At 39.4% G+C, this 19,966-nt stretch overlaps 1 protein-coding gene across 1 annotated transcript in view; it reads left to right on the top strand.

Annotated features, from left to right (window-relative positions):
- LOC135297840 (uncharacterized) overlaps positions 1-19,966 on the top strand; it is a 186,292-nt gene that overhangs the window by 50,743 nt on the left and 115,583 nt on the right. Inside the window, exon 5 of the mRNA XM_064415794.1 lies at positions 10,347-10,484. Coding sequence (XP_064271864.1) covers positions 10,347-10,484 — 138 coding nt within the window. The remainder of the gene's footprint in view (positions 1-10,346; positions 10,485-19,966) is intronic.

Genomic DNA, 19,966 nt, shown 5'->3' with positions numbered 1-19,966 from the left:
AGCATTCCCCTTCTGGGTGTTTGAGTCCTGGCTTGCTTTTATGAAAATTAATGATCTGTTCTACTTTAACACCCTGAATGGGAAATTGCAGGATGGCCTGTTTGTACAGCTCTATTGTGAGAGCATTGGAGCTGGATCATAAAGAGCTTGTAGCTAAACCATCATCTGTGGGGAAACATCCAATGGTAAACATGGAAATGGCCCTAATACAATAAAAAAGATTAATGTGTTTTCTCCATACATTGTCCTTGGCTTAAAAGTGTTATGATCTGCTGTAAAACCTGCCATTTCATGTGTGCTTTGGGCAGAAAAGAGAATTGGGGAGCAGAGGGAAGGACGTGGAATAACCACATAAAGTTGTTTGGATGCACAATTTAAAGGGGTGATTTGGAGGACCTTATTGAGTGCCTGCTCAGCAGGAGAGGTGCTGGGAGAGGATGGGGAAATGGCTGCACTCCTGTGCAGACCTGTGATGGGAACGAGACTTTGGTGCCATTCTGGTGTCCACACCTCAGGCAGGACAAAACTGAGGAGGTGTGAGAGAAGGCACTGAAACTGGTGTTGGAGATGGAACTGCTGCTGCACAAGGAGGCACTGAGAAGGCTGGTTTAACAAACTTGTTTCAAAGGTGGGAAGGGGTAGAACTGGGATTTATAAACTCTAGGAGTTGGTGAATATAGCATTTGTAAAAGAAAGTGCCCATATACTCCCCGAGCAGTGGATGTGAGCCTAGCTGGGATGGATATGGGATGGATACCTGTAAAAATCTGTCCATGATAGAGCAGGCCTGGGATAATTTATTTCACTGCTGGCACAGGTTTTCCCTCCTAGAGTGATGGTCTTGAGCTATTTATGTGGTTTTCAATTTCTTTTTTGCTGTGGGTCAGTGAAAGGCTAAGCTGTGCAACTTCTTTACCAGGAGAGTGTAGAAAAATTATAGGAAAGGGGTTTTGTTATGGACCCCAATTTTGAAGTTGCTCCAACATTCATTTGCCTTACATCACAATGAACTATTCTTTCTTAGTCAGAAATGCACAAAAAGGACAGTTGCAGGTGGAAGGTTATAATAAATCATTAATTCTCAACAAAATAAGAAGAAATTTGCAAAGAATATTTTTCCTTTCTCCTCTGTAGCTGCACACTCTTGCTCCCTGGATATTGCCCTCAAATGAAAGAGGGTTAACTTTCTACTAACCCTTTAGACACATCTTCCACCCCTTTTCCATGGCAGACAATGTGTGCTCCAGGGACTACTGATTGCTGTAATTTCCACATTTTCATGGTTCTGTGTATTTAAAGGGAATATAAATTAGTATGAGGTGAGATAAAATCGAGATGAAGAGAGAAGACGGCAAAAGCAATGGGACATTTTATGGCTAGTAAGAAGATTATCAAGTTTAAATACTCTTGTACCCTCAGTTAAATGAAAATAAAGTGAGCAGTGATGACAGGTTTGAATTTTGGGTAGCTGGTGAAATTTCACTTTTCCTAATCCAAGATTTTAATGTCAAGACAACACTATCCTAGGGATAGTGGAATTGCACCTCCATCCATGTGGACTTACACCCTCACACCCTTACCTATAAATATTTTTTTATACTATTTAAATGTACATTTTGTAGGTTTTAAGTTTGGGCTTTAGAAATCTAAATTATGGATATACTGTTGGAGGAGAAAAAGGAATTACAGGATCCATATATAATGAAAAAGCAAGGAACTGAAGACCTCCCTCTCTTCAGCATTGTTGAGTCCCTGTGGTCCCATAAACCCAAATTCAAGGCATTAATTACACTTTCTGTCTCATCTGGTCTCACAGGCAGTGTTATTACTTCACAAATTGCAAGTTGATTCAGACTGCCCTTGAATCACCCAGCATCCTTCTGTTAACTCTTGTCTGCCTGAACTGGTTCACACTTTCCAGGACCCCTGACAGATGAGGTCCCTACCTAGGTCAGAGCCTCAAAACTCTCATTTTCTCCTGGGACTGCATTTCAGAAACTACCTCTGTAACACCACAAGTTGTTACAAACAACAAAGGATTACAAGGCAAAAGTCTTGGTGCTGCAGGAAATTTATTAACAAAGAAAACCTTTAAGCACTTGGGTTATTTAACAGTATTAGGTCAGTCTGATGTACACAGTAAGCTCTCCTGAAAGATACACATAATTTTTAAAAATTCTAATATACTCTCATTCCCAGATTTCTCTTTCTTCTTGAATTTCAGCCCTTATGCCATGTTCTCCTAAGAATTTCACAGCTCTTGCTTCTATTAAAAGATGCTTTTGAAATAAATACCTGTTGTCTGGCAGGGGATCAGAGGCAGTATAATACACCAGAAAGATATTTAATAATGTTTAACATGATTAACCTGGGATAAGAGGCAGCCTATCCTGCAGAGACCAGCCCTGCTCTGAGATACCATTCCTGTTTTTATTCCACAGCAGTGCACGTGGTGGCTGCTGCCAGGTTTGCTTTCAGGCTGTTTCAGCTCCTGTATCATGTTGCAGAATTGATACACAGCACTGTAAACAGTTTGAAATGATGTTAAACACAGACTGTCACCTGCAAAAATAAAACCATTAGGGAGAGCAGGGCAAGAAATCCAGGGTGTGAAATCCAGTTGTTAGGTAAGGTGTTCTGATGGCATCGTGTCAAATCACCATGCAAATAATCAATTATTTTTCAGATGACCTCTTCCAGCCAGTGCTGGATCTCTGCCTCCATTTTGCTTTTTCTGTATGTAAGCAAGACAACAGTCTGCTTCTTTCTTCCCTAAATGTGGAAGGTGGGTTTGTTTAAGGAAAGTGCACTGTATTTTGTATGTTTTCTTTCTTTCTGGATGGGATATGTTCACAGCACAAACAGAAAGAGCTCCAGAGGGTGATCTTCCCTCTCCAATCTTACCTTTGTCGATGAGCACCGACACAGACATCACTGTGGCCACTACAGTGTCCTCATGGCTCCTGAGGTCACACACCTGGAAATGCATGGGATGTCTTGGTGAGAGGACTTGTAGGTCCTTCAGAAAATTAGATAGATGTCACTGTTTCACTTGTGTTCTGTGTTTTCAAGGTTTTCTCGTGATGTTTTTTTTTTTCTTTTCTTTTTTTTTTTCCCTGCTTTTAAAAATAATAAAAAAAAAAAAATCCTGGATGTGCCAGGGAACAGCCTGAGCTTTTCCAAGTGTTTTCCTGGTTAGTCTTTCCCTGCATTTGCTGTAATGGCATTGGTCTGAAAATTGTTAATAGTTGGTTGGGCTTCTGCAGCTTCTCTTAGAAGTCTTCTTCTGAGGCAACTCTATCCTGATGGGTTATTTCTCTAATATTCATATTTACCCAACACAGCAGATGTACCTGAAACCAGCTGGCTCAAATCCTAGTTTGGGGCTCTCACAATTGGACCATTGTTCTGTCTTGTCAGACACTCCTTTGAAAAACCAGTTGTGTCTATCCAAGTGTTTCATGCTGATATTCTTAGTCAGAGAAAGGAATTCTATTTTGGCAGATCTGTATTTCCTTGTAGGGTCAGTCTCTTTAGCAATCCTGCCTCAGATTTTTCCTTTCTGTCAATACTTCTGGAAATGAGGGGTTTGTAAGAAATGCTGTTTTAAATAATAAGCACAGCTTGTTAAATTGCAGTCACAACATTCATAATGTCCAAGTTTAAACAAGGAAATAAATACTTAAAGCACAGAGTACATAATGTATTTTTCTTACAGTAGATATTATTTTCTATCAAGGATAAGCAAACACTCAGTAAATCTCTCCCTCCTCCCTCAATTTACCTGTTGGGATATGTATGGCAGATTGCTTTAAGGGTTTATCACTCACTTGGTACCTATAAATTCACAATTGTTGCTGTTGTCATAAATCTGTTAATTTCCCCTGCAGTAGCCCTTATCCTTTTCTCCTGCTTTCTTGGTTTTACATTGTTGATAGTTGTGGTAAAAGTATTCAAGTACTGAATAGGGCACTTGATTAAAGGCAGAGAGGAAAGTGGTTGAGATGTTGTGGACTGGTCTTTGAAATGAGTGTACATAATTCAAAACTTGCATATTCATACCTGTGAGCTGCTTTGAATGCTCAGATGAAGAGCTAAAACAAGGTGACAGATTTGATGTGTCTCCTTGGAGGAAACTGGAGGAATAATTTTATAACAAAACAGAGAAGTTTCACTAAAAATCTAATTTTTAGGAAGGAGGAAATATTTTTTGTCCCATATACAATTATACTTGATTTCTAACCCTGTTATTCTACTTCTCTGGAATTGCTTTAAAGCTCTTGAAGGTGACTTTGATTTCATTAAATGAAGTTCTTACTTTAGTATAATACACCAGAAAGATATTTAATAGTGTTTAACATTTTAAATTGTATTAAAAAAAACAACAACAACAAAAAAAACCAAAACAAACAAACAAAAAAACAAAACAAGGAAGATAAAGAAATAGTTGGCCTTTCCAGTAAAAGTGTTGCAACCTGGTTTTTAAGTGGAATGCTTGGGTCCCAGTGAGGCTGAGATGGGAATGTGTTCTTTTCTGTCGTGTGCAAATTATTATTGGTTTTTGTATCATCTGAAGACTCTCACTGGGTCCATCATGACTTCCTCCCTAGGGATGTAGTTCATGGGCTTGATGGTGTAGCAGTTTATTAATCTGCCTTAAACTCTTATGTGCTTATATGTAGTGGTTGTAGCCTGATTTATGAAGACTATTTTGTGCCAAATCCTTGGGAGGCTGCTTCTGTGGATTTGTCTATCTTTTGTGGATTCCTTAGATAAAATTCTGTAAGCAGCATATATATCAAGTGTATTTGAGAAGGTAAATATTGCTGATCCTTGTGGAAACAAATTAGGAATACTATTTCTGTATATAAAAAGGCACATATAAGAGTTATCATGCAGTCTGCTACCTATGTTCCAGTTAAAATCCAGAAAAATCCTTCAAGGGTCATATATTTTGGTTTTGGTGGGTTTTACCTTTTGTTTTTTTTCAAGATTCACAGATGCCTGTGGCTCTACACGGGTTTATGATTTTAAATAATAAATGCCTGCAATAGCTGTATGTACCTTCATAACATTGTCCTCCAAAATTAGCATCGAATCCTTCATCCAGGGGGGAAGTTGATAAATGTGAGTGCTTCAGCAGCAAATACCCTGTTTAGAAGATGTTTATAATTTAAAAGCATTGTGCTAGTCATTTTGAAATTGCACATCAGCAGGAATAAAATATTGCATGTGAAAGCAGAAACTGCAGTTACAGAACTGTTAAGGAAAATTATTGTATTTTTTAAAGAAATACAAATGTTTGAATTTTGAAGAGCTCTAAAGAACAGAAGCAGGAATGTGTTATTGAGTGAGTTAGCAGGGATTCCAGTGTGTACTAGGGGTAAAATAAAAATTCCTTTACAGTGCTGAGAGCTTGCACTGAGGAAATCAGAAATCCAGGAGGAAAAAGGTTAGAAAGCTGTGACTTGGTTTTGTGGCTGAGTGCACACAACCCTCTGCCACTTGTTTTGTTGCAGCTGAGTAGAAGCTCTTTGCTCAGTTTGAGGTTTTAATTCAGGCTGGGTAACCTGGGCTGGCACAGGTGAGAATCAGGTGAGGAAAGTCCTTTGGCTTCAGAGAGGGAGCTCAGAGGAGCTGCTCTGAATGCTCAGTTAAAAATTATTTCAGATTGACTTATGGGGGGGCATTGTCACATGGCCTGAAAACTGGAATATCCAGCAACAGATACAAAGGAAATGTATCCAGTAGATCAACTTTCAGATCTGACTAAATATCTTTGGGTTTGATCTGGAAGAGAAATAGAGTGAAAGTTGCCAGAGGCAGCTAAATTGAGGAAAGTGGTGAGTGCTTGTGAGGGTGGACAAGTTTAGTTTTACACAAGCACTTAGAAGCCGAAGAAAGGAGCAAAAATATATTAAAAAAAATTAAAGTTCAAGCAAGTGAACTTTATATATCTGGAAAATAATTTAGCTAGTCAGTGGGAGGGAAAATCAGCAAGACATCAAGTAATGAAACTGAACAGCAATTTTCATTTTATTATGCAGATGAAAATCTGGAAGAACTCTTTTCTGAGAGTAGCAAATTATACCTTTCTGACACCTGCATGTGACTCCTATTGATGCATCTGCATGCAACTCCCTTTAATAGCTGAGAGCAGGGATTGTTGCAGAAAGTACCGGTGGTCTGAAATCAAGGGATGGCTGTGCACTAGTTTGCAGGCTTAACTGAACCTTTTTCCAGCCAAGGTCTTAATTATGTGTTTGGTTTTAAGCTGGCTGAAGTCTATGACCTTAAATTGAGCTTTCTGGAGTAGAGTGTTGGTGTGTTCAGTGTAGAAGAAAAGCACAGTATATTACTCAAGTCTGATTTCCAGCAAAGCATTTGTTCTGCACACAGCCCTTGCTGAAAAAATATAAATTCCATTCTTGAACTGGATTAATCCTAACTAAAGTGCATAGATAGTTTTGCCATCAGACTTCACTTTTGACCTTGGACAAATCACTTGAATTATCCACATCTCTGCTCTCAGCATATGCTTTTAAGTTTGCACTTCCTGTTTCTTCCAACTCAAATGTTTCCTGTGACTTGTCTATATGGTGGAGGTACTGTAGACTCTGGACATTGCTGTGATTTGAATAAGAATAATAGCAGGATGGAAAAGAAAGAAAACCAGAGGTTGGAAAAACCCCAGTGTTTTAGGTGAATGTTGGACTGTCCCTTAAAAAGATCTTCCATTACTTGGCCTGGAGAGCGAGGCATTCAGCTGTGCCTGCTGCTGGCATGCCATTTATTCTGCTGAGAGCCACAGAAAACACCAAAAGGCAGAGTTTGTGTCTATTATAAAGCTTAGATGGTCACTGGCACGGTGCCATCATTAACTGAGCCTTTGATTAAATGCTATGCTCATTAGAATATATTTAATTTTGCAAGAATTTTTATTTATATAATTCAGTGGACACCTTTCCTTTTGTGGCTCTTCCTTTTGGGCTTTTTGAGTTTTATTGAGATTGAAGCAAACGCAGTTCAGTGTTCACTGAGAGCCTCAGGCTGACAGAAACAAAGTGGCTGCTCACAGTCTCAGCTGTTCTCTAAATTACAATGTCAAATGCCAGAATGCCTTTTCACCAACTTCCCTCATTTTTTTTCCCTCTCATCTTGGTGACAGAGTGCAGGTCATGCACACCTTCACCTGTGACAGCCTTGTAGATCCACGGGTTGAAGTTGTGTAGGGAATGGACAATGTGTCACCTAATGAGAGACAATAGACTTGGCCAAGGCCAGCTGCTCCCTGGGTGTGGGGGGACAAGGAGGGTTATATTGATGTGCAAGGCTGATAGGTGGGCAGAGAGGTGTTCAGAGGGTCTTTGAGAGGCTCCTGAGTTACACCAGATATAAATACAGGCTTGTGGTCTTTATCTGTGCAGAGCAAGACACCACCTCATGGCAGTGCGTTAATATTCCACTGTGTTGATGCCGGCGTGTGGCAGTGGGCTTTGGCAGATTGTTGTCCTCACTTTGAAATTTCTTGCTGATTTATCAGGAATATTGGTCTGGAACTTATCAGACTTTCCCACACTGTTTTCACAGCTTTTACTTTTCTCTCTTCAATTTGTGGTTTTGTGGTCTCGCAGAAGGGGTCTTTGTGGCAGAATGACATTCTCTGGTTAAGGACTTTAGAGCTTGACTACATATAGACTAAAAGTTAACATAGTTGCATTAAAAGAACCCCAACAGAACCTTATTCTATTGTGTTATCTTCCATGATAGGTTTAAGACTCCCAAGAAACACCATAATCACATTGTCCCTCTTTGCTTCTCCTTTACAGTTCTGTTGACTTAATTTGTAAGCTCTTTTGTACGAGTGGATTAATCTTCACAGACATTCCTGAAATCTGTGTCTGTATTGCTGTTAAACATTGTCTCAGAACGTGAGAATTCCTGAGTGATTCCTGACTATCCCTCATTGTTGCAACTGTTCACATCAGCTTTTCTTTGTGCTTTTTCGCAAGAGCCTTGCTGGCTAGGTGAGGTCTTATGCCCTTCACATGTTGGTGATGGCTTTAGTGTTTCAAAGCAAAAGAATAGCCAAGAGTTGGAGGTGAAACCAACAGATAAAAGCAGAAGAGGGATTTGGTGCTGCTCTCACTTCAGCAGCTCTTTGTTACCTGGAGCCTTCCAGCCTCAGATGCTGCTGCTCTTATTGAGTTGTCACTGTCTTTTCCCATTTCAGTCCAAAACTGCCCATGGCTGATCACAGTTGACATGTGTCACTGTGTAGATGGATTAGAGAGCTTCAGAGTCTTGCCCACCCAGAAAGACCACAGGGACATTTTGCCTGTGTTTTACCCTCTGTGGAGTTTTGGGCTGTTTGCTGGGCACTGGGGGCATCCAAGGTAGCAACCAACAAAGAAGTTTGTAACTTTGTATTTTTGATGTAAAAAACCCTTTTGTTTTAAATTCCTGGAGTACTGAAGGTTACCCTTGAATCTTGGAGATCAATCCTCAAAATCCTTGCTCCCTCAGTTAAGAAAGGATGAAAAAGCAAACAAAGGTGTGGAGGTAACAGGAAGCATTTACTTCTTTTTGGCAAATGTGAATTCTTCATTTGCAGCACATCTCACCGTAGAGGATTACCAGGTAATTCCTGTACTCCTTGTGCAGGAGCTGGGGCAACAGACACTCTGATTGAGATGATGCATCTGTGCCAAAGTATTCTTTTCAAAAGCACACACCTGGACTGTTCTTCAGGTGCATTTCTGTGCTGATGGATCACAGATCAGTTCAGATCACCTCCAAGGTTTTGCCACCTTGGACACCACAATGGCACTGGGTTGGACTAAGTCTCCAGAGCTAAACAATATCCAAACAACAATTCTAATGGGACAGCAGGTACTGGAGAAAAAATCCTGAATCTCTAAATATGAGCTTTGCTTCTTTAACCTGTTAATTGCTCTTCAGAATCTTGGTGTGCGACTTAAACTTTCCTGGTGGTGTCATCCTTCCTGTTCATAAGTACAACAGCTGTTCACCCACTCCCATTGTCATTAAATATTTGTGAACATTTCATGTGTTTAACCCTCAGTCCTCAGGAAGGAGCTCATGGTAATGGCAGGAATACAGGTAGTGGGAGGTGCGTCCACTAATTTCCAGAACCAGAAGTCCTCCCACAAGAAACTGTTTCTTCTAACATAATTTTCCTCTGTTCTTGTAGACAGAGATTTGAGTTATTTTTTTAAATTCATGCACTATGGAACCTAATTTTAAATTCCTTGGTTTGGACCTTCTTGCCAGATAGCTTTTTTTTTTCCCCCTGACTTGGATTATTGGCAACATCATCTAGCTCACTGCCTTACACATTACAAATGAAGTACAATTATTGTTTAGATTCTTGTCTCAGAAAATCTCCAAATTGTTGAACATACACTTGCTTTTTTTCCCCAGCAGCAAGCTTTCTTGACAATGTTCATTGTTTGGTCAGGATAAGTTTTTAATTGAAGAAGAAAACTCAAATAAAGAGATAAATGTGGACCAGTTATTCAGGGTGGTTCTTGACACAGAATTAGATCCAGGTCGCACTCAGAACCTAGTGCTAAATCACTGAACTTTGAGTAATGCTAAGTTGTTATAAAATGCAGTTTAAAATTCCTATTTTCTTTTGTTTAAGGACATGAGGCCTGTCTATATTCCAGTATTTCCATTTTGTGTGCGAGCATTTACAGATATGACAGAACTATTGCACAAATTTACAAGTTTGCGTCATGAAGATCTGCATTTTCTCTTTCATACAGACAAATTCACACTTGCAAAACCACGCCATAAATTTGAGTATGTTCAGTTTTGTTCTGTCCATGGAGATTAGGTGGAGCTCTTGAATTGATGTTGAGAGTTGCTTATTTTCATAGTGCTAGATCAGTATGAATAAGACTTCCCACATTTTTTTGTAGGTGGGAAGGGTATATCAGAAAAAAAAATTATATTAATTAATTATTGCCTGGGTTTGTCAGCCATCAGGCTCCCAGTGATTCACTCAGGAATACAGGTTGAGGCCTACAAATAGTTGTAATACCCATGGGAACAACCCTTTTATGTTTGTTCTGATTGATTCCAGGATCTACATTTAAACATAATTTTAATTCTCTGGATATTATCAGATGCTCTAATTGCAGTAAGTAAAAATATCCTTATCAGGCTAAATTTAAATTAAATGGATTGTCAAAGCCTGACAGCCAGATTTTCTGCTGATTAATGCAGACTTGGGTATTTCTGCCATGTTCCTATTTGCTTTTTTCACGAAATCCTGATTTCAGGTGTTTAAAAAGTTTTTTCCTTCTTCCCTTGCATAGATTATTCTGAGGTCTTTGAAGAGTAAGACAAGCCCAGTGAAGACAACTACAAGAATGGAATGTGCTACACTCAAAAACTTAATTTCTGTGACAGAGGCTGTTCCCCTCTCAGAAACCCACGTGATCAGTTGGCCAAGGGTAAGTTTATTAGGACAAACACATTCCAGGCACTATTTTAGCTTATATTCTGAAGAGAAAATTAAGTTTGCTGCCTGCCAGGGCAGTTCCTCCCACACAGCAAAAATCTGTAGAAAGTAATGTCAAGTTTTAAGCACTCCAGGCAAAAGATTGAAGATCTGAAAGATAAATTTCTACAAGTTTCATGAAAATCAGTGGCTTTTTAGAAACAAGTGACTCTGACTGCTGCATCCTCAGGGGAAAAATGAGTAGGTGGTATATTTGTTCTTGTTGGCTTGTGCTTCACTCTTAGAATACTTCTGGAAGTGTTGGATATTCTGTAGTTGTTCAGTGGCTGCTGTGATTCCCTTTCTTCTGGGAACAGCTAAGGGGTTAAAAAGGTGTCCAATTATGTCAGAAAAAATACCACAGAAGACATTGATTAAATTATATTTGTGGTTATCAGACAGAGAGGAATTCCAGATTTGTTCTGGAGTAACAAATTCAAATAAATTCTTACTCTGCTAGCTACAATCAAAATAGCAATAGAGGTAAATACAAACACTGAATCTACTTAGGACTCTTTTAAAAAAAAATTATCATCAGGAGACTGTTAAATCTGCTCTTCTCTAGTACAGCAGTTTTTTCTCTCTTACCTCAACTTTCTCAAATATAAGTAATATATTGGGCTCATGGATGTATGAGTGAATCAAGAATTTCTTATTTCATATGGGCAGCAGTGGAGTTTGTAGGCATTTCAATTGAGCAATTTAAAAAATTTATGAACACACTTCTGCCAAGCAGAAATAAAACTGTTTTCTTTTTCTTTCTGTAACTTCACCCAAAGAAACAATAAGAAAGCAGAGTTTGTTTCCAGCCCATTTATTTTTGATTATGCCTAAAAAATAATAGTAATAGTCCTAACTGCAAATAGTCCTTCTAGCAGATACACAAATAATACAAAAATGAACCTACTCCTTCATTGCACTTGATTTGTGTCCAGTAAGAGAGAGAGTGAGGGAGTTGGAGCAAATTAATGCTTTATATCAGTCCATTTAGATTAAATTTCGGAGACAATTGTAGGCAACTCTGGTGAAAATTAATGGCTAATTTAATTTGACCTTTTTGAAATGCAAACACTTTAAGTAACTGCCTTAAATATCTTGCATAGGATGCTTAGTTTAATAAATCTGGTTTGCTTTCCTTTATTTATTTTATTGCTCATTGTGTGCTTTCAAAGTTTTCTCCAGCCCCTTCCCTAGTGTATTGGAATTGGAAAGGAAAGCAGATGGCTGTCAGATGGCAAGGCAGCTCTGACACTAACCAAAATGAGTAGGCTTGGGTATTATTTAGCTGTCAGAAACCAGATGCCTTCACACACTGTTTCATGGTTTTTTTCACTGAGGTTCCAGTACAGTTCACGTTCCCCCTCGCTGAACAGTGCTCTTGGCCTCTTCCTCGTGAAAATGTCCTCTCCTTTCCCAATGACAACAATCATGGGGAATTACATTCAGAAACAGTCAAGTATTTTCTCACAGTTTCTCAAATGAAAGATAAGCATCTTTATATTGATTTTAACTGAAGCTGCAGCCTCAAGGGCCCCACTCTCTTCTTCCTCAGCTGAGCAGAGCGGTCACTGTGCTGGTGGCTCCACAGCTCATCAGGACTTTGCCAGGGGTATTGGCATTGTCTGTCTGTGGATCTCCACCTAGGCCCCAAAATAAACAATCTCCAGCCTTTGTGGAAATAAATTTTTTTCAGAATTGCTAAAGCAGTGCACCACAGTGACAGGGATGTCCTGTAGTCCTAAGCACCTGTGAGGAGATGAGTGGGAATGGGGTGAGGTCAGCAATCCTAATGTGGTTCAGAGGTATCACCAAGGGGTAAAAAAGCAATATTGGCCTGCAAAAAGGAAGCTCTTTGTATTTAGAAGAAATTATAAATCACCTGAAAGGAAAAAAAAAATTAGGAAATTAAATCCCTGGACTCAACACGGAGGTACATAAAGAGCACCTTATTAGCAGCACAGATGGGACAGTGTGCACACCCTGGAATGTGAAATGAAAAGAACTGGAGCAAAAGGGAGCCCCAATAATGTGTTCAAGACATAAGATGCAATGTTTTATTGAAACTAAAATATATTCTTTGCAAGCACACTCAAAATTTAAACAATTCTAATTAAATGGAGGAGGCTTTGGCAGATAAGAGAAGCGAGGCAGAAAGTTGAAGAATTAATTTTCAAAGGTACAAAGACAAGGAAGAACTGATATAAGGTAATTGGAGGTAATCTGCCTGTTGGAAAACTCCTTTGGTTCTTTGGATTTTCCGTGGAGCAGAAAGAGGGCAGCTGCAGACCTGGCAACTGCAAAGTGGTACAAGTTTCTTTACAGGCCAAGAGGGTCCTGCCCTCCCTGGGCCAACAGGAGGTTTTCCATTTGACATTACAAGATGTGGATTCTTTCTAGGGAAGAAATTTTTAAGCCAGATAAGCTTTATTTTGGGTTTGCCACCTTCGAGATCACGAACACCAAGATGAATGAGTAATGATGAATTGTTATAATATCTGTAAGTGGGCTGAGTCATGGAGGGGCAGGTAGGGTTATTTTAATCCATAATTCATTGATTGTCAGCTCCAACCTCCAAATCTCTTTCTGTTGACTTCTCTCTGCACTGGAAATATATTTGTGAATATGTTCTGCCTTCTGGCCTTGATCAATTCAGCCTACAAGAACAGTTAGGCTGGGTTTTTCCCACCCTGTGTCTTCATTTTCCCCAGACTAAGCAGTTTCTATTCTTGGGTCTCAGTGCCATTTTCATTTGCAATAAATAATCTCTCAACATTTTGCAGTTTTGCTCTAAGTCCCCTTGGACACCTGTTTTGTAGATACAACTTCCATTAAAGCTGGACAGAATTACAAGGATTGATTCTGTTCCATTGAATTTAATGAGATTTTGTAATTAATTTTTCTGGAAAATGGCTCATATTCTAAATCTGTGAGGAAAAAACCCAATTTTTCTGCTGTTGGTATTAAGCAGTTCTAAAGTTGCTGGAATTAACTATGTAACTATCCACTCTTCTCTCACAGCTCTACTTCATCAGTTTTGTTATTTGCGTTCAGTTATCAGAAAGATATTTAGCATTTCTATCTCTTAGCTTTGCTAAAGCCTTCAGAGCTTTCTCCAACAGCATGTGAAGGAAATATGAAAGGTGTTCTTGTGGCATTGTGGGACAAGAATTTAGTAAAAATTATCCTTTACATCACACTTGGACAGAAACTCCACCTCTGACAGTCTGCTCACTACTTCCATGGTGATAACTGCCCACCCATTTACGCTTTCTTGGTAATAATATAATACTTATAATAATCATTAAGATAACTCATTTCTTTGTGGCTATATGTGGGATTTGATAAAATATTCCAATTTCTTAGTTGTTAGAAACAACAACAATAATAGTAATGATTGCTGAGTTGGTTCTGTGCACCTATCTAAATTGTTTTATTTATCCAGTTGGCTTGTAATGATTAGAGAGATTTTGCAGGTTCATCAGAGATGAATTATAAGTCTGTTAGCAGCTCTTATTCCTTTTTTCTTCCCACCCTCCCCATCTCACTTTTGACTTCACAAAATAATCTGTTTATTTAGTTCTGACTCCCTCATCAAAACAGTTCTGAAAAAGCTCTGGTTAATCAGCATCTGACAACTTTCTCGATATAACTACAGAATGATAAAGGCTGATTGAGCTGAAGTTGATTTCCATTTGGCTTCTGACTTCTAATTATTGAGTGTCAAAACCCTTCTACCACAAAAGCCCTGCAAGGCCCTGCTGTAAGCTGGACATAGCTCAGTAGGGTTCAGCAACCTCAGAAGAAATGTTACAGCTCAAGTGATTTGGAAATATTTGAAAGCTGAGAAACTCTGTGCTTATGACAGTAGTGTGAAAATTGTCAAAACCCCCCAAATTTACCCGGTCCCAGTCAGGTTCTCTCTTGTTTAACTGGTTCTAAATAAGAGGAATTGAAATCTGCAGAGGTTTATTTTGACATTCTCATTGAGTACCCAAGTAGCTGAGAGCCATTTATAACTCTTTGGATAAGTTTTTTAAAATGCAGAAGTTGCTAATTAAGTTTTAATTGTTTAGGAAAGGACTCCCCCTCCCAAGGAATTAATTTATAAGTCTTGGTATGGAAACAATCTTGGCTATTACCTGTGATTTCTGTTTCTGAAGGTGTTGGTAAGATCCGGCACATTAGGCTCTGTGATGGCATATGTTGTACTTTTTAAGTAAAGAAATCCACCACTAGAGAGCTGTGTCATAAAAAATGAGATTTTTCTAGGATAATCTTTGAATCTCAGAGAAGATATAGGAATCACTGCTTTCCTCACATCAGAAAGTAGGAATTCAGCCCAACTTCCCTTGTGAATCCCTTCACATCCAATGTTTGCTTTTGTTCTTTAAGAGAGGTTTTCAGAGTAATTCCTTTGGTGCAGTTGGGAATTGAGTCCAATGCCCAGCTTCCCAGGTTGGAATGGAAAAGGTGGCTGGGACTGTTTGGACTTTTTTTTTTTTTTTTTGGATGTATGATGAGTGATATGTTACAGTAGTTTTGGGCAGAACTCAGGTCAAACACCATGCAGGATGTAAAGGCTGTCACTTTAGTTGCATGGGTGTATATGGTGCTTATAAGGATTCTTATATGCAGCCACATCTTTAGGCTATAGGAAGACGAAAAAAATCTGTTTATAGAAAGTGTACTTTCCATGCAAACTTGGTTCCCTGGTGGCATTTTAATGTCATAAACAAGGTAAAACATACTGGAGTCACTTAAAAAACATACTGGAGTCACTTAAAATGGAGCATTTATTTACAGTACGTATTTTTCTGACACTGCTGTGAAAAGTTCAAAAATCCAGATGGGCCTTATTCCTAAAACCAGAAGGCAGAGTACTTCAACAACGTAAATTTTCACTTTCCACTTCTTCCTTTGGCACCAATAGTGTTCATCTATTTGTCTTTTTGAACATTCATTATTTTTGCAGATTATAAACCCAAAGTCCTTTTCTCCTCTGGATGCATATGTTTACCTTGCAGTAATACCTGCAAATCTCTGAGGGGAAAGAAGTCTCCAAGAGCCTTTAGAAAACCCATGAACTCTGTGTTTTGTTTAATTTCTTTCCAGTGGTAGCCTTTGTTTTAGCTGACTCATTGAAGATGCTTGGAAGATTCACGTAAGATTCAAGGTTAGTTAGGCTAGAGAGTTTCACATCTCTCAACAACTTACTCGACTCCTTCATTAACTATAGACTCTTATCACATGGTGGTTACTACCAAAAGTCTCTTCAGTAATGTATAGATGCCATATGTTTTAAGATTACTTGATTTCCTTTTTTTCCTTTTTTTTTTTTTTTTTTTTTTCCCCTTAGAGATGCTGCAGCTAAATTCTGGCTGGAAACCCAGACACAAGAATTAAAGCAGCTATAACTCAAATGTATATCTTTCCTCCTATGGAAATTAAGTTCTTATCATCTCAGTGCCTTATTCACAAAGGCCTATATTTGTAGCACTATTTATCTTCCTGAAGGGAATTGTATGAGACCCTGGAGATGAATAATGGCTTTTCTTAATCAGCCTTTTGAAAGACCATTGTCTTGTCTGTCTTTGTTAGAGCATCAGCACAGTGGTGGGTGCTTTGTAGCATAATATGGAACAAGGTGCTTGCTGCTGAGAGCTTGTAATTTAAACAAAGAAGAAGCAATCAGAAAAGGGGCTGGCAAACACTTGAAATTCAAGGGCTGAATGTTTTCCACACTGAGGGCAAGTGTGAGGGGAAGAATGAACAAACACCAAATGGGCAGGAGTCCTCTGCTGCCTGCCAGTGCAATCTGCCAGGTGCTGCTTAGCAGGCTTTGCTAAGGTTCAGCTTTCTCCTTGCCTGTTTATTTTGTTGTTACATTGCATTGATCTCTATCTCACTGTTATGTAAAGATTCAACCTATGTTTGCTCTAGTCTGCTTGGTCCCAATTTTTGTAGTTTTTCCTGCTCTAGATAAATGGTATCCCTCAGAAGTTAAAATAATTTGAAAATAAAATAAAAAACTCAACCCATCATATGTAGTACCTTTTCAGTACATGATAAAAACACGCATTTTCCACTTTAAGACTTGGTCACTTGTGAGTGACAAAGAAGTAACTCTTAGGAGGTGTGTGACATGGCATGGATGTATTTGGAGTTCAGGGTTGCTGTTTTGCCTGCACTGTCCATGGTCAGTGTGTGCATATCCTGTTTGTGTTACAAACCTAGGTCTCATCATCTCTTCTGTTGCATCACCAGCTGCTTCATGGCTTGAATTTTTGTTTTCAATTTCTTCTTACTCAGTGAAGTGGTTTGAGCCTGTCTTTACTGAAATGCATCTTGTTAATTTGAAGTTTTCTTTCTGATTTAGCAGGTTCATATTGGGTTCTGATTGTGTCACTCAGCCTGCTTGGCCCCCCCGTCTCCTTGTGCTGATTTTACAATTATACACTCCAGTCCATCATCCAAGACAATAAGGAAATATTAAATAGAATTTGGTATTCAGTGGATGATGGGCAGAGGTGAGTAGGCTGTTGAGGGCCCAGAGATGTGGCACTAGACTTGACAGCCCTCACTTTGCTCTTTAATTTTTCCTTCTTTCCCAGAAAACTGGAGACAGTGGACTTGCTGGTAGGGTTGCAAAATTCCAAGGCAGATTTTCTGCAGGCTTTGCATCATCCCAAAATTGTCTTTAATTGCAGCAAACACCTTAATCTTCATGTAAGAGTTGCAGAGGGCAAAAGGCAGGTAGCAGGTTGGTGACAAAGCCAGTGCTGGCAGTGCCCTTCCCTCAGCAGCTCAGCGGGCTCCATCCACTGCTGTGCCCTGCTCCCAGGCAAAGTGTCTGCCTTCCCTGGATTCCCACGTGTCTGCTTTCCCTGCAGAAAAGCTGATGCAGTAAAATAAACTGTGCACACCAAGCAGGCACCTCCTCTACCTTCATTACCATTCCTAAAGTGACCATTAATTGGTTTGTGATGCTGATATTGCTAACAGCAGAAAAGGAAGGATAAAAGGCAAATTATCTAGAATTATCACAGTATCATATAAAGCCCTTTAATTTCTTCTCTTGCCACTCTCCAGCTGAAAGTGGATGATTTAGAGCACCCCTGTGGATGCAAGTTGTGTCCAACTCATCTCTGATGTTTGTTACACACAGGCAAGAGCTCAGTGCTGCTATTTCATGACTATTGATGCAAGATGAGTGAATATGTCACAGCATGTGGATTTATCTGTATATTTCTCTTGTCTCTCAGCTCCTGCACCCATTGCAGCAGAAGTGTTTTGAGGTTGAGTTCAATGGTGAGGGTGGAGAATTGATCTTTATTTCAAAACAAGTGATGGTAAAGGTTTTGGTGCTTTCTCTGCCTTAGATGTTTTGAAGTTCTGCTGTCCTACTCTTGTGTAACAAAGAGAGAAAAAAGAGAAAGTGTTGCCTATATACTCTGCCTGCTTTTGGGTAAAATGATAACTTTTTTTACCTTGAATATAAAGAATTATACTTTGAATCTAAATATTAAATGAATTTCAGGAGTGAATTGGTTGTTTAATAAGAAGGGTTGTTATTATTTTAAAATCAGAATTACAATAGATTGAACTAGAATTGACCTCAGGTCAATTTTCCAGACATAAACATATATTGCAACAGGTGTTATGATACTTCATAACTCTCAAAGTCTTCTGGGACAAACTCAGGCTTAGAATGAAGAAAAAACCCAGAGATCTGATTGATAGGAACTTTCAAAGATTTCTCCTCTCTTAGGCTATAGAGAGTAAATATTTAATCTTGATGCTAAAACCAATGCCAGGTATTGAAATCTGTGGCAGAGTTTGCATTTGTCAATGCCAGGGAAATATCCATCATCTGTCTCCCCACAAAAAGGGTTAGACAAGTAAGGACCTGCTTAGAAAGGCAGTGAATTAAAAAAACCCAAAAACATGAGTTGCTTTTCATATAACATCACTACAGTAGTCTGCAGCTGCTAAATTACATATCTCAATGTTTTTTCAGCCAAAGTTCCTATGCAGAGCAGTTCTGCTGTCCTCAGGCAGAGAGCCCATGAAGGGATATAGCTCAGGGTTTTGTTTCTGTGAAGGCAAGCAGAGTTGGCAGATAGCTCTGACTTGCAATTTTAAGGTTGCCCTGTATCGCTGAGTGCACTGAACACAAGAACATCTCACCAAGAGACTTAAAACACTGACCCTCTCTTCTGTTTCATTGTGTTTCATATTTATTGCAGGACTACTGGGAGCTCCTCCAGCTCTGTGAGAGGAGGCTCCTGGCAGAGCTGACCTTAACAGAGGCATGGACCTGCTTTTCAAAGGGCTCTGTGTGTGGGTTCAACAGCAATTTCAAGATTATCATGTGCATTTTCAACTGCAATATAAAGGTCGTGGATGACCTTTCTTGCTGCTTGCTGTGGGGAGATGGATGTAGATGCAATATCTTTATTCCTATTTTGCTGGGCTCTTCATAAGCCTTCAGTCCTGCAGGATGGGAAAATGTTGCTGTTTGACTGCCCCTTCTCAGAGTATATCAATGCTGGGTTTTGTAAACAATGCAGAGAAAATCTTTGTACCTCACTCTCTCTTCCCCTCTAGATTTCACACCCAGTTTCATTAGGTTGTATCACCAACCTAATTGCAATTTGCCCCACTCCACAGAAAGTAAAATAAAGCTGTTTGTTTCCAGACTTTCCAGTGATGCTGTCTCTCACTTGTAGGGAGGTTGGTGTGTTCAGCACTCCTGGGGACAGACAGTGGCCAACCTCATCTTCTTCCTGTGCTTTTGGCCCTGTCTCTTACTGAACAGGGTCATGCCCACCCTAAAATATACCCTCACTTGAGTGTTCTGTGCATGCAGATGGAATACACAGCAATAACATTCATGGGAGGATTGTCTTTCCTTTTGTGCCAGGTTTTTATATGAAGATTCTAGAGTGAGTATTTCAACACTCATTGCTACTCTACAAAGCTCAATTTGTACTTAGATTTTGTGTGTTCCACATTGTGGGGCACCAGCCTGGAATGCAGACTGCTGGAATTTGGGTGAAACAAAATAATCAGTCAATTTGACAAAGTTGGTAATCTCTTCTGTTTTGGAGAGGCAGCACTATTTTTACAGCAGTTGTCCAGCAATAGAGGAAATGTTTGACATTGCCTCTGTCCTAAGTTGTCATAATGATGAAGCTGCCAGTGACTTATGTGACTGTCCCCTGTCTGAATGGGGCTCTGCAAGGGGTTAATGCTGCTGTGCAGTAAGAGACTGGGGGTGGGATGCTGTTCAGTGTTGTAGGAAATACAGCCCTCTCAGAAAGTTTGGGAGTGCCTGGGCAGTAACTATAGGTTTTGCACACAGCATCTGAACACAGAAAATAATGTCTCATTTAGAGCTCCGTTTGCTGCTATGTTTAATATGTTTATTCTGGC

This window comes from Passer domesticus, chromosome 3, assembly GCF_036417665.1.
Source record: "Passer domesticus isolate bPasDom1 chromosome 3, bPasDom1.hap1, whole genome shotgun sequence".
NCBI lineage: Eukaryota > Metazoa > Chordata > Aves > Passeriformes > Passeridae > Passer > Passer domesticus.
The sequence above is the reverse complement of the archived record's forward strand: the minus strand, read 5'-3'. Positions and strand labels throughout refer to the sequence as shown.